This window comes from Epinephelus lanceolatus, chromosome 20, assembly GCF_041903045.1.
Source record: "Epinephelus lanceolatus isolate andai-2023 chromosome 20, ASM4190304v1, whole genome shotgun sequence".
Lineage (NCBI taxonomy): Eukaryota > Metazoa > Chordata > Actinopteri > Perciformes > Serranidae > Epinephelus > Epinephelus lanceolatus.
The window spans coordinates 40,032,966-40,045,928 of NC_135753.1; the positions used below are offsets into that span (position 1 = coordinate 40,032,966).

General features: G+C 37.4%; 1 protein-coding gene across 10 annotated transcripts in view; it reads left to right on the forward strand.

Annotated features, from left to right (window-relative positions):
• The window catches only part of LOC117264970 (receptor-type tyrosine-protein phosphatase mu-like), a 259,756-nt gene that overhangs the window by 166,789 nt on the left and 80,004 nt on the right, over positions 1-12,963 (forward strand). For 5 of the 10 annotated variants that reach the window (XM_078162819.1, XM_078162810.1, XM_078162815.1 and 2 more), the window contains 2 exons: positions 1,641-1,773; positions 5,498-5,530. In XM_078162819.1, the coding sequence (XP_078018945.1) occupies positions 1,641-1,773; positions 5,498-5,530 (166 nt within the window). The remainder of the gene's footprint in view (positions 1-1,640; positions 1,774-5,497; positions 5,531-12,963) is intronic. The other 5 variants (XM_078162811.1, XM_078162812.1, XM_078162818.1 and 2 more) reach the window with 1 other exon arrangement.

Consider the following 12,963-nt stretch of genomic DNA (forward strand, 5'->3'; position numbering starts at 1 on the left):
CATCACACAGACAGTTCAGCTTTCTGCCATCAGAGGGTCAATGGTTACTGACGAGCACATCCCCGACCTTAATAGATGTTAATGGATGTTATTAGTAGTTAATGGTAATTAAAAGAAGTTATTTACAGGTTTATACACAATAATAATCAGTGATCAGTGGTTACTAATAACATGCTTAAGTCAGTTGTTTTGATGTTAATAGAGGTTAATGGTTATTGGTAGTTAATGGTAATTAAAAGAAGTTATTCACCAGTATAATTACTAAATATAGAACTAATTTTTTATGGTAATTAAGAGGTTATACATGGTAGTCAGTGTTTATTAATACCCTAGGTGTGGTGTCCAGGTGGCAGTTGATCGTTGTTAAAGGGAAATTTCGGTTTATTTCAACCAGTCTCCTATCGTCCTACCGGTGTGCTGCCATGTTTGTTTACCATTTAACTCTGCTTTCCAAAGTGTGGCCGAAATATCGCGAGAACAAGCAGTGATCTCATACCGTGCCTGAAATCTCGCGAGAACAAGCAGCAACAGCTGGAAGGCAGAACCGGACAGTAGCCTGAAAAGTTCATTCATTTATTTTATGAAAGATTTATAGAATAATGGCTGACTTTTTGCCAGACTTCGACTTTGTGGAGGAGGAATTTGATTTTGCAGAGTTTGATGGCCGCCCTTATTTATTTGAGCCAGAATACACTGACGAAGAGCTTCGTGAAATTGAAGAACGGAGGAGGAGAGAGAGAGAGAGAGAGAGAGAGGCGCAACAGGTAGAGGACGAGAGAGGAGGAATGGCTGCTGCAAGGCTGCGTAGCTCTGGAGATTGGTGGTGTACCTGTGAATGCTGTGCCCCAGTGCCCACAGAAGAGGAATGCCTCTGTTGCAAGGAATGGGACCGGTTGCAGCCTTATTTTCAAGGTCTGGATGTGACCGAGGACGAGACACCTCCACCTGGAGTAGTATCCAGCTGGGCTTTATCTAGAGCTCGCAAGATTTCAGGCATGGTATGAGATCGCTGCTTGTTCTCGCCAGATATATTTCGGCCGCGCTTTGGAAAGCAGAGCTAAATGGTAAACAAACATGGCAGCACACCGGTAAGGTAAGACAACACGTTTACATGTCGTTTTATATATGTTCTCTGACATTTATCCTAACGATATGAGGCGGTCTTTGTGGAAACAAAGCTTGTTTAGTGGATTAACTTTGCACTTGAAGGTTGCCCGTTCACTTATGTTTTAACAGGTCTGACGCTACAATGCGCCCCGGCTGTATCTAGGCTAACGGCTAACATGCTAACTATTATTTCTCTGTCATTAGTGACTTGAAACAAATTTAGAACGATAGGAGACAGGTTGAAATAAACCGAAATTTCCCTTTAATGTTAGTCAATGGTATGTTACTGTGATTTATGGTGTATTATATTTAAACTAGTTAATGGGAGTTAATGGGTAAAAAGGTCAGTAATGTTGTTTAATGGTTTCAGGAGCTGCGACCAGGAGACAGAATTATAACGGGGAGATAGTGGAAGTCAATAGTATTATTTTTTTTATCCTTTTTTTTTTGAATATCTGACATGTAGTTAGAATGTTGGCAGTCAATGTGAAGATGAGCTGATTTTAATTAACGTCAATGTTTGATGGTTTCAGGAGCTGCGACCAGGAAACCAGAACCAGAACAGGAGAAACAGTCAGATCACACAGTGAAGATCGCTGGCGCCATCGCTGGCATCCTGCTCTTCATCATCATCTTCCTCGGAGTCATCCTGCTGATGAAGAAACGGTAAGAATATTCACACACACACACACACACACACACACACACACCCCAATACAGAACACGTCCGTTTGTTTGTTTGTTTGTTTGTCTGCATTCATTGTTTTTCACAAATTGGACTTGTATATTTTTATTTTAAACGTCAACACCTGCTTCTCCTGAGTCATATTATATTTTGTATATTTTTGTGTTTTCGTCCGTTCTTTCACTTTGACTTTTAATAAAATAATGATTATATTTTTTTTAATCTACTGACTGCGTCATTTAAAATTCTCCTTTTTGTGTCATTTCTGACAGAAGGTTTTGGTTCATGTGCGATCCATCTGACTGATATTTGTGTTTCGATAAGGTGCAGTTGGTGGGAGTTAATGGAAACCAGTCAATGTTAGTGGTAGTAAACAGCAGCACATAGGATCTGATAGGAGTTTATGTCAGTGTGAGACAGAGAGATGCTAACGGGAGTTTACTGGGAGATAATGGTCATGGATGGTTCCAGTGGTGGTTAATGGTTACTTTCAGTGTGTGTGTGTGTGTGTGTGTGTGTGTGTTAACAGTGTGATAACACTGCAGTATATACATGTATAATACATGCAGATAAACGCAGTTCCATCAAAGACACACACGGTGACAGTGAGGATGATGAGGATGAATAATGGAGCAGATTGCAGCAGTAATCACCATTAAACTATATGTGGACTGACTTTATTCTCCAACATCAAACACACAAACCCCGCTGGGACACACACACACACACACACACACTTAAACACAGTGAGAAAAGCTTATGTGTTTGGAGAGCATTGACGATAAGAGAGAAATTTAGATGAAAGAGCGTTTTATTCTTTGTTTTTTTTTTTTCCAGAGTCGCCTAGAGCTGAATGGCTTCAGGCTACAGAGACACACAAGCGTTTATAAAGAGTGTGTGTGTGTGTGTGTGTGTGTGTGTAAAGTGTGGTGGGTTTGAGTCGGACTCGTCTGTCGGGTCGATGGAGCTCTGATCTCTCTAACAGATACTAGAGAGAGAAAACGAGAGCGGCGGTTGTTCGGTCTCTAATGAGGTTTTTAATGTTGACGGGGTGCGTTTGATTTCCACTCTGTGAGCAGACAGAGGTCAGACTCATTACAGCAGGAGTGAAAACAGGAAGCTGGGTGTTAAAACTCTGATTGGCTGCAGCCTGATCACACACTGTCAGAGCCGGTCTCTTTGTAGGACAGTGTGTAACTATGCCTCGTCTTCAATAAGCTGATGGGTGGAGGGATACAGGAACACAGCAACCTGTGATAAAGTAGTCCTGAGCCCGACAGGTGATTAAGGGTGAAGGGATCGTTAAGTGTCATCTTTAACTCTAACTAACTAACTAACTAACTAACTAACTAACTAACTTAGCAGTACCACGGATAAAATGACTGTTACACAACTCCTGCATCAAAAATACTACATCAGTCAGAGTACTGTCAGTAAATATACTGACTGGGTCAAAGGTAAAAGTACTCAGTATATAGGATTACTTCAAAAATACTGTGATACTGCAGTGATGATAAAATACCACAGTGATGATAAAATACTACAGTGATAATAAAATACTACAGTGATGATAAAATACTACAGTGATAATAAAATACTACAGTGATGATAAAATAATATGGTGATGATAAAATACTACAGTGATGATAAAATACTACAGTGATAATAAAATACTACAGTGATGATAAAATAATATGGTGATGATAAAATACTACAGTGATAATAGAATACTACAGTGATAATTAAATACTACAGTGATAATAAAATACTACAGTGATGATAAAATACTACAGTGATAATAAAATACTACAGTGATGATAAAATAATATGGTGATGATAAAATACTACAGTGATAATAGAATACTACAGTGATGATAAAATACTACAGTGATAATAAAATACTACAGTGATGATAAAATACTACAGTGATAATAGAATACTACAGTGATAATTAAATACTACAGTGATAGTGAAATACTACAGTCATGATTAAATACCACAGTGATGATAAAATACTACAGTGATGATAAAATACTACAGTGATAATAAAATACTACAGTGATAATAGAATACTACAGTGATAATTAAATACTACAGTGATAGTGAAATACTACAGTCATGATTAAATACCACAGTGATAATAGAATACTACAGTGATAATTAAATACTACAGTGATAATAAAATACTACAGTGATGATAAAATACCACAGTGATAATAAAATACCACAGTGATAATAAAATACTACAGTGATGATAAAATACCACAGTGATAATAAAATACTACAGTGATGATAAAATACTACAGTGATAATAAAATACTACAGTGATAATAAAATACTACAGTGATGATAAAATACTACAGTGATAATAGAATACTACAGTGATAATTAAATACTACAGTGATAGTGAAATACTACAGTCATGATTAAATACCACAGTGATGATAAAATACTAAAGTGATAATAAAATACTACAGTGATAATAGAATACTACAGTGATAATTAAATACTACAGTGATAGTGAAATTCTACAGTGATAATAAAACACTACAGTGATGATAAAACACTACAGTGATGATAAAATACTACGGTGATGATACAATACTACAGTGATAATAAAATACTACAGTGATAGTGAAATACTACAGTGATAATAAAATACTACAGTGATGATAAAATACTACAGTGATAGTGAAATAGTACAGTGATGATAAAATACTACAGTGATGATAAAATACTACGGTGATGATAAAATACTACAGTGATAATAAAATACTACAGTGATAATAAAATACTACAGTGATAGTGAAATACTACAGTGATAATAAAATACTACAGTGATGATAAAATACTACAGTGATAATAAAACACTACAGTGATGATAAAATACTACAGTGATAATAAAATACTACAGTGATAGTGAAATACCACAGTGATGATAAAATACTACAGTGATAATAAAATACTACAGTGATAATAAAATACCACAGCGATGATAAAATACTACAGTGATAATAAAATACTACAGTGATAGTGAAATACTACAGTGATAATAAAATACTACAGTGATAGTGAAATACCACAGTGATGATAAAATACTACAGTGATAATAAAATACTACAGTGATGATAAAATACCACAGCGATGATAAAATACTACAGTGATAATAAAATACTACAGTGATAGTGAAATACTACAGTGATAATTAAATACTACAGTGATGATAAAATACTACAGTGATAGTAAAATACTACAGTGATCATAAAATACTACAGTGATGATAAAATATTACAGTGATAATAAAATACTACAGTGATAGTGAAATACTACAGTGATAATAAAATACTACAGTTATGATAAATAGTTCCACTGTACTTGAGCTCTAGAGTATACAGCTGTTCCTAATAAAGTGGACACTAGTACATCTCAAGTGTAGTAGTCTCTTCTGGACCAAGCTGTCTCTTTGTCTGCGTCTCTTCCTTATACACAATCACATGTTGACCAATTAGACGTGTCCCCTCCCCCTCACACTTTGATTGACACAGTGTTCCAGCCAATCACCACTCTCCACTCCTCCACCTCCTCACAGAATAATTTAAGTCATCTGTTCTGAGACATTAATCTGTTGTTTTTCTTTTTTCTGTTTTTCTGTTTTTTCTTTCCCTCCATTCCATCCCTCCCACTGCTCCGCCCCCCACCACTCAGACGGCGAAATTATCACTCCTACACTTACTACCTGTAAGTAACCTGTTTGACCTCTGACCCCTCACCTGTAACCTTCACCTTCACTCTGTCATCAAACCTCAGCACCTCAGCCTGAGCTCCCAGTGTGTCCTGCCTGTATCCCTGCTCTCCCCTTAACCTCTGACCCTTAACTTATGATCCCTGACCCTTTACTTCTGATTATTGACCCTTAACTTTTGATCCCAATATCTGATTTCTGACCCTTAACCTCTGATCCCTCACCCTTGACTTCTTATCCCTGACCCTTGACGTCTGATTCCTGACCCCTAACCTCTGATCCCCAACCCTTAAATTCTTATTCCTGACCCCTAACTTTTGATCCCTCACCCTTAACTTCTGATCCCCAACCCTTAACCTCAGATTCCTGACCCTCAACCCCTGATCCCCAACCCTTAACTTCTGATCCCTAACCCTTAACCTCTGATCCCTGACCTTTAACTTTTGATCCGTAACCCTTAACCTTTGATCCCTGACCCTTAACCTCTGATCTCTGACCCTTAACTTTTGATCTGTAACCCTTAACCTTTGATCCCTGACCCTTAACTTTTGATCCGTAACCCTTAACCTCTGATCCCTGACCCTTAACCTTTGATCCCTGACCCTTAACTTTTGATCCGTAACCCTTAACCTCTGATCCCTGACCCTTAACCTTTGATCCCTGACCCTTAACTTTTGATCCGTAACCCTTAACCTCTAACCTTTTATCCAAAACCTCTGAGCCTTCACCCTTAAACATTTGATCTGGAACCCTTAACCTCTGACTCCTGACTCTTAACCTTTTATTGCTGATCCTTAACCTATTGTCCCCGACCCTTAACCTTTGACCCCTGACTCTTTGTCCTTGATCTTTGACCTTGCAGCCTTTCACCTCTGAACATTGATCATGATCCTAATAGTTTTCTTCCTCCTCCTCACCTGAACAATCACCATCATCACTGCTCAGCATTAACATTTGACCCTTAACTCTCAGGTCACCCCTTAGTTCACGTTCTCATATATGTCATCAACAGCTGTGACCTCTGAACCCTGACCTTCACCATGAGCTTGACCCATTTCCCATGAGTCACTGATGATAACCATCGGCACAGGAACGATATTCTTTCCTTCTGATTCAATACTATCTCAACTTTTGTGTGCTGGTTTGATGTGTATCGTGATTTTACCATTTAGTGCAATTTTTGTTTCCGATGTTTTGCCTTTCAACGTCACGTTATTCGTAGATTGCCACAATGAAAGCAGAAACTAATTCCACCTCCATGTTTGATTCATATCTATTCAGGCATTATAAAATTGATTCAAAATCTTTTTTTTTTTTAAATAATCAAAACACTTTAAGCAAACTGATTTTATTTCCACCCCTACTGACCATCACCACAAATCTCAACCCATAACTCGACCATTTCCTCTAGCCCCTGACCTTTGACCCTTTGCTTAAACCATGTGCATGACCTTTGCATTTCCAACGCTGACCTTCACCTTCACCACACATCTTGACCCGTAACATTTCCCTTTACCCAACTCTTTGTCTTTGACCCGTGACCTTGACCCTGTAGTCCAAGTCTTCCTGTGTCCAGTTATTCAGCTGTGACCTCTGACCCATAACTCGTACGTTTACCCACAAACCCCTGACATTTACCTCTGTCATAATATTATCCTGACCTTTAGTCTTTGGTCCAGGCTCTTAGTGTTGCTCCTTCTTTAATGGCTGCATTTCTATCCTGCAAAAGCGCCTTACAATTTCGGGTTTGGTGTCTTGTCTGAGGACACTTTGACATGTGAACAGGAGGAGCCTGGATCGAACCACCAGCCCTGGGATTAGTGGGCAACCCGCTAGACGACCCGAGCCACAGCTGTGCAATAGGACTCATCTTCTGTGACCCTTGATCCTGAGCCGCAGATTTTAACCCCAGACTGTATAAAAAACATGGACCAAAAAGTGAACTTGGTGATGAAATCACATAGGGTCAGTGTCGTCAGCAGAAAAGTGTTGGCAGGTCCAACCTGGTCTCGCTCCGAAATCATCAAATTTCAGCACTTGGTCAGTAACCTCTGGTGTCAGACACCAATGAACCACTTCATCATTCAGTTTATCACAAACATCCAACACATAAAGGAACACTTCATCCTTCAGTTTATCACAAACATCAACACATAAAGGAAGACTTCATCCTTCAGTTTATCACAAACATCGACACAATAAAGGAACACTTCATCCTTCAGTTTATCACAAACATCGACACATAAAGGAAGACTTCATCCTTCAGTTTATCACAAACATCCACACATAAAGGAAGACTTCATCCTTCAGTTTATCACAAACATCAACACATAAAGGAACACTTCATCCTTCAGTTTATCACAAACATCCAACACATAAAGGAAGACTTCATCCTTCAGTTTATCACAAACATCAACACATAAAGGAAGACTTCATCCTTCAGTTTATCACAAACATCAACACATAAAGGAACACTTCATCCTTCAGTTTATCACAAACATCAACACATAAAGGAACACTTCATCCTTCAGTTTATCACAAACATCAACACATAAAGGAACACTTCATCCTTCAGTTTATCACAAACATCAACACATAAAGGAAGACTTCATCCTTCAGTTTATCACAAACATCCAACACATAAAGGAACACTTCATCCTTCAGTTTATCACAAACATCCAACACATAAAGGAACACTTCATCCTTCAGTTTATCACAAACATCCAACACATAAAGGAACACTTCATCCTTCAGTTTATCACAAACATCAACACATAAAGGAAGACTTCATCCTTCAGTTTATCACAAACATCCAACACATAAAGGAAGACTTCATCCTTCAGTTTATCACAAACATCAACACATAAAGGAAGACTTCATCCTTCAGTTTATCACAAACATCCAACACATACAGGAAGACTTCATCCTTCAGTTTATCACAAACATCCGACACATAAAGGAACACTTCATCCTTCAGTTTATCGCAAAGATCCGACACATAAAGGAAGACTTCATCCTTCAGTTTATCACAAACATCAACACATAAAGGAAGACTTCATCCTTCAGTTTATCACAAACATCGACACATAAAGGAACACTTCATCCTTCAGTTTATCACAAACATCAACACATAAAGGAAGACTTCATCCTTCAGTTTATCACAAACATCGACACATAAAGGAAGACTTCATCCTTCAGTTTATCACAAACATCGACACATAAAGGAACACTTCATCCTTCAGTTTATCACAAACATCGACACATAAAGGAAGACTTCATCCTTCAGTTTATCACAAACATCCACACATAAAGGAAGACTTCATCCTTCAGTTTATCACAAACATCCACACATAAAGGAAGACTTCATCCTTCAGTTTATCACAAACATCCACACATAAAGGAAGACTTCATCCTTCAGTTTATCACAAACATCCACACATAAAGGAAGACTTCATCCTTCAGTTTATCACAAACATCCACACATAAAGGAAGACTTCATCCTTCAGTTTATCACAAACATCCACACATAAAGGAAGACTTCATCCTTCAGTTTATCACAAACATCCACACATAAAGGAAGACTTCATCCTTCAGTTTATCACAAACATCCACACATAAAGGAACACTTCATCCTTCAGTTTATCACAAACATCGACACATAAAGGAACACTTCATCCTTCAGTTTATCACAAACATCGACACATAAAGGAAGACTTCATCCTTCAGTTTATCACAAACATCGACACATAAAGGAACACTTCATCCTTCAGTTTATCACAAACATCGACACATAAAGGAAGACTTCATCCTTCAGTTTATCACAAACATCAACACATAAAGGAAGACTTCATCCTTCAGTTTATCACAAACATCCAACACATAAAGGAAGACTTCATCCTTCAGTTTACCACAAACATCCACACATAAAGGAACACTTCATCCTTCAGTTTATCACAAACATCCAACACATAAAGGAACACTTCATCCTTCAGTTTATCACAAACATCCAACACATAAAGGAACACTTCATCCTTCAGTTTATCACAAACATCCGACACATAAAGGAACACTTCATCCTTCAGTTTATCACAAACATCGACACATAAAGGAACACTTCATCCTTCAGTTTATCACAAACATCCAACACATAAAGGAACACTTCATCCTTCAGTTTATCACAAACATCCAACACATAAAGGAACACTTCATCCTTCAGTTTATCACAAACATCCAACACATAAAGGAACACTTCATCCTTCAGTTTATCACAAACATCCACACATAAAGGAACACTTCATCCTTCAGTTTATCACAAACATCCAACACATAAAGGAACACTTCATCCTTCAGTTTATCACAAACATCCAACACATAAAGGAACACTTCATCCTTCAGTTTATCACAAACATCCAACACATAAAGGAAGACTTCATCCTTCAGTTTATCACAAACATCCAACACATAAAGGAAGACTTCATCCTTCAGTTTACCACAAACATCCACACATAAAGGAACACTTCATCCTTCAGTTTATCACAAACATCCAACACATAAAGGAACACTTCATCCTTCAGTTTATCACAAACATCCAACACATAAAGGAACACTTCATCCTTCAGTTTATCACAAACATCCGACACATAAAGGAACACTTCATCCTTCAGTTTATCACAAACATCCAACACATAAAGGAACACTTCATCCTTCAGTTTATCACAAACATCCACACATAAAGGAACACTTCATCCTTCAGTTTATCACAAACATCCAACACATAAAGGAACACTTCATCCTTCAGTTTATCACAAACATCCAACACATAAAGGAACACTTCATCCTTCAGTTTATCACAAACATCCAACACATAAAGGAACACTTCATCCTTCAGTTTATCACAAACATCCAACACATAAAGGAACACTTCATCCTTCAGTTTATCACAAACATCCGACACATAAAGGAACACTTCATCCTTCAGTTTATCACAAACATCCGACACATAAAGGAACACTTCATCCTTCAGTTTATCACAAACATCCGACACATAAAGGAACACTTCATCCTTCAGTTTATCACAAACATCCGACACATAAAGGAACACTTCATCCTTCAGTTTATCACAAACATCGACACATAAAGAAACACTTCATCCTTCAGTTTATCACAAACATCCAACACATAAAGGAACACTTCATCCTTCAGTTTATCACAAACATCCACACATAAAGGAACACTTCATCCTTCAGTTTATCACAAACATCCACACATAAAGGAACACTTCATCCTTCAGTTTATCACAAACATCCGACACATAAAGGAACACTTCATCCTTCAGTTTATCACAAACATCCGACACATAAAGGAAGACTTCATCCTTCAGTTTATCACAAACATCCGACACATAAAGGAAGACTTCATCCTTCAGTTTATCACAAACATCCACACATAAAGGAAGACTTCATCCTTCAGTTTATCACAAACATCCACACATAAAGGAAGACTTCATCCTTCAGTTTATCACAAACATCAACACATAAAGGAAGACTTCATCCTTCAGTTTATCACAAACATCCACACATAAAGGAACACTTCATCCTTCAGTTTATCACAAACATCAACACATAAAGGAACACTTCATCCTTCAGTTTATCACAAACATCCACACATAAAGGAACACTTCATCCTTCAGTTTATCACAAACATCCGACACATAAAGGAACACTTCATCCTTCAGTTTATCACAAACATCCGACACATAAAGGAAGACTTCATCCTTCAGTTTATCACAAACATCCGACACATAAAGGAAGACTTCATCCTTCAGTTTATCACAAACATCCACACATAAAGGAAGACTTCATCCTTCAGTTTATCACAAACATCAACACATAAAGGAAGACTTCATCCTTCAGTTTATCACAAACATCCGACACATAAAGGAAGACTTCATCCTTCAGTTTATCACAAACATTCGACACATAAAGGAACACTTCATCCTTCAGTTTATCACAAACATCCACACATAAAGGAACACTTCATCCTTCAGTTTATCACAAACATCCACACATAAAGGAAGACTTCATCCTTCAGTTTATCACAAACATCCACACATAAAGGAACACTTCATCCTTCAGTTTATCACAAACATCGACACATAAAGGAAGACTTCATCCTTCAGTTTATCACAAACATCGACACATAAAGGAACACTTCATCCTTCAGTTTATCACAAACATCCACACATAAAGGAAGACTTCATCCTTCAGTTTATCACAAACATCCACACATAAAGGAAGACTTCATCCTTCAGTTCATCACAAACATCCACACATAAAGGAAGACTTCATCCTTCAGTTTATCACAAACATCAACACATAAAGGAAGACTTCATCCTTCAGTTTATCACAAACATCAACACATAAAGGAAGACTTCATCCTTCAGTTTATCACAAACATCCACACATAAAGGAAGACTTCATCCTTCAGTTTATCACAAACATCCACCCTTCAGTTTATCACAAACATCCACACATAAAGGAAGACTTCATCCTTCAGTTTATCACAAACATCCACACATAAAGGAACACTTCATCCTTCAGTTTATCACAAACATCAACACATAAAGGAACACTTCATCCTTCAGTTTATCACAAACATCCACACATAAAGGAAGACTTCATCCTTCAGTTTATCACAAACATCGACACATAAAGGAACACTTCATCCTTCAGTTTATCACAAACATCCACACATAAAGGAAGACTTCATCCTTCAGTTTATCACAAACATCCACACATAAAGGAAGACTTCATCCTTCAGTTTATCACAAACATCCACACATAAAGGAACACTTCATCCTTCAGTTTATCACAAACATCCACACATAAAGGAACACTTCATCCTTCAGTTTATCACAAACATCGACACATACAGGAAGACTTCATCCTTCAGTTTATCACAAACATCGACACATAAAGGAAGACTTCATCCTTCAGTTTATCACAAACATCGACACATAAAGGAAGACTTCATCCTTCAGTTTATCACAAACATCGACACATAAAGGAAGACTTCATCCTTCAGTTTATCACAAACATCGACACATAAAGGAAGACTTCATCCTTCAGTTTATCACAAACATCAACACATAAAGGAAGACTTCATCCTTCAGTTTATCACAAACATCCACACATAAAGGAAGACTTCATCCTTCAGTTTATCACAAACATCAACACATAAAGGAAGACTTCATCCTTCAGTTTATCACAAACATCAACACATAAAGGAAGACTTCATCCTTCAGTTTATCACAAACATCCAACACATAAAGGAACACTTCATCCTTCAGTTTATCACAAACATCCGACACATAAAGGAAGACTTCATCCTTCAGTTTATCACAAACATCAACACATAAAGGAAGACTTCA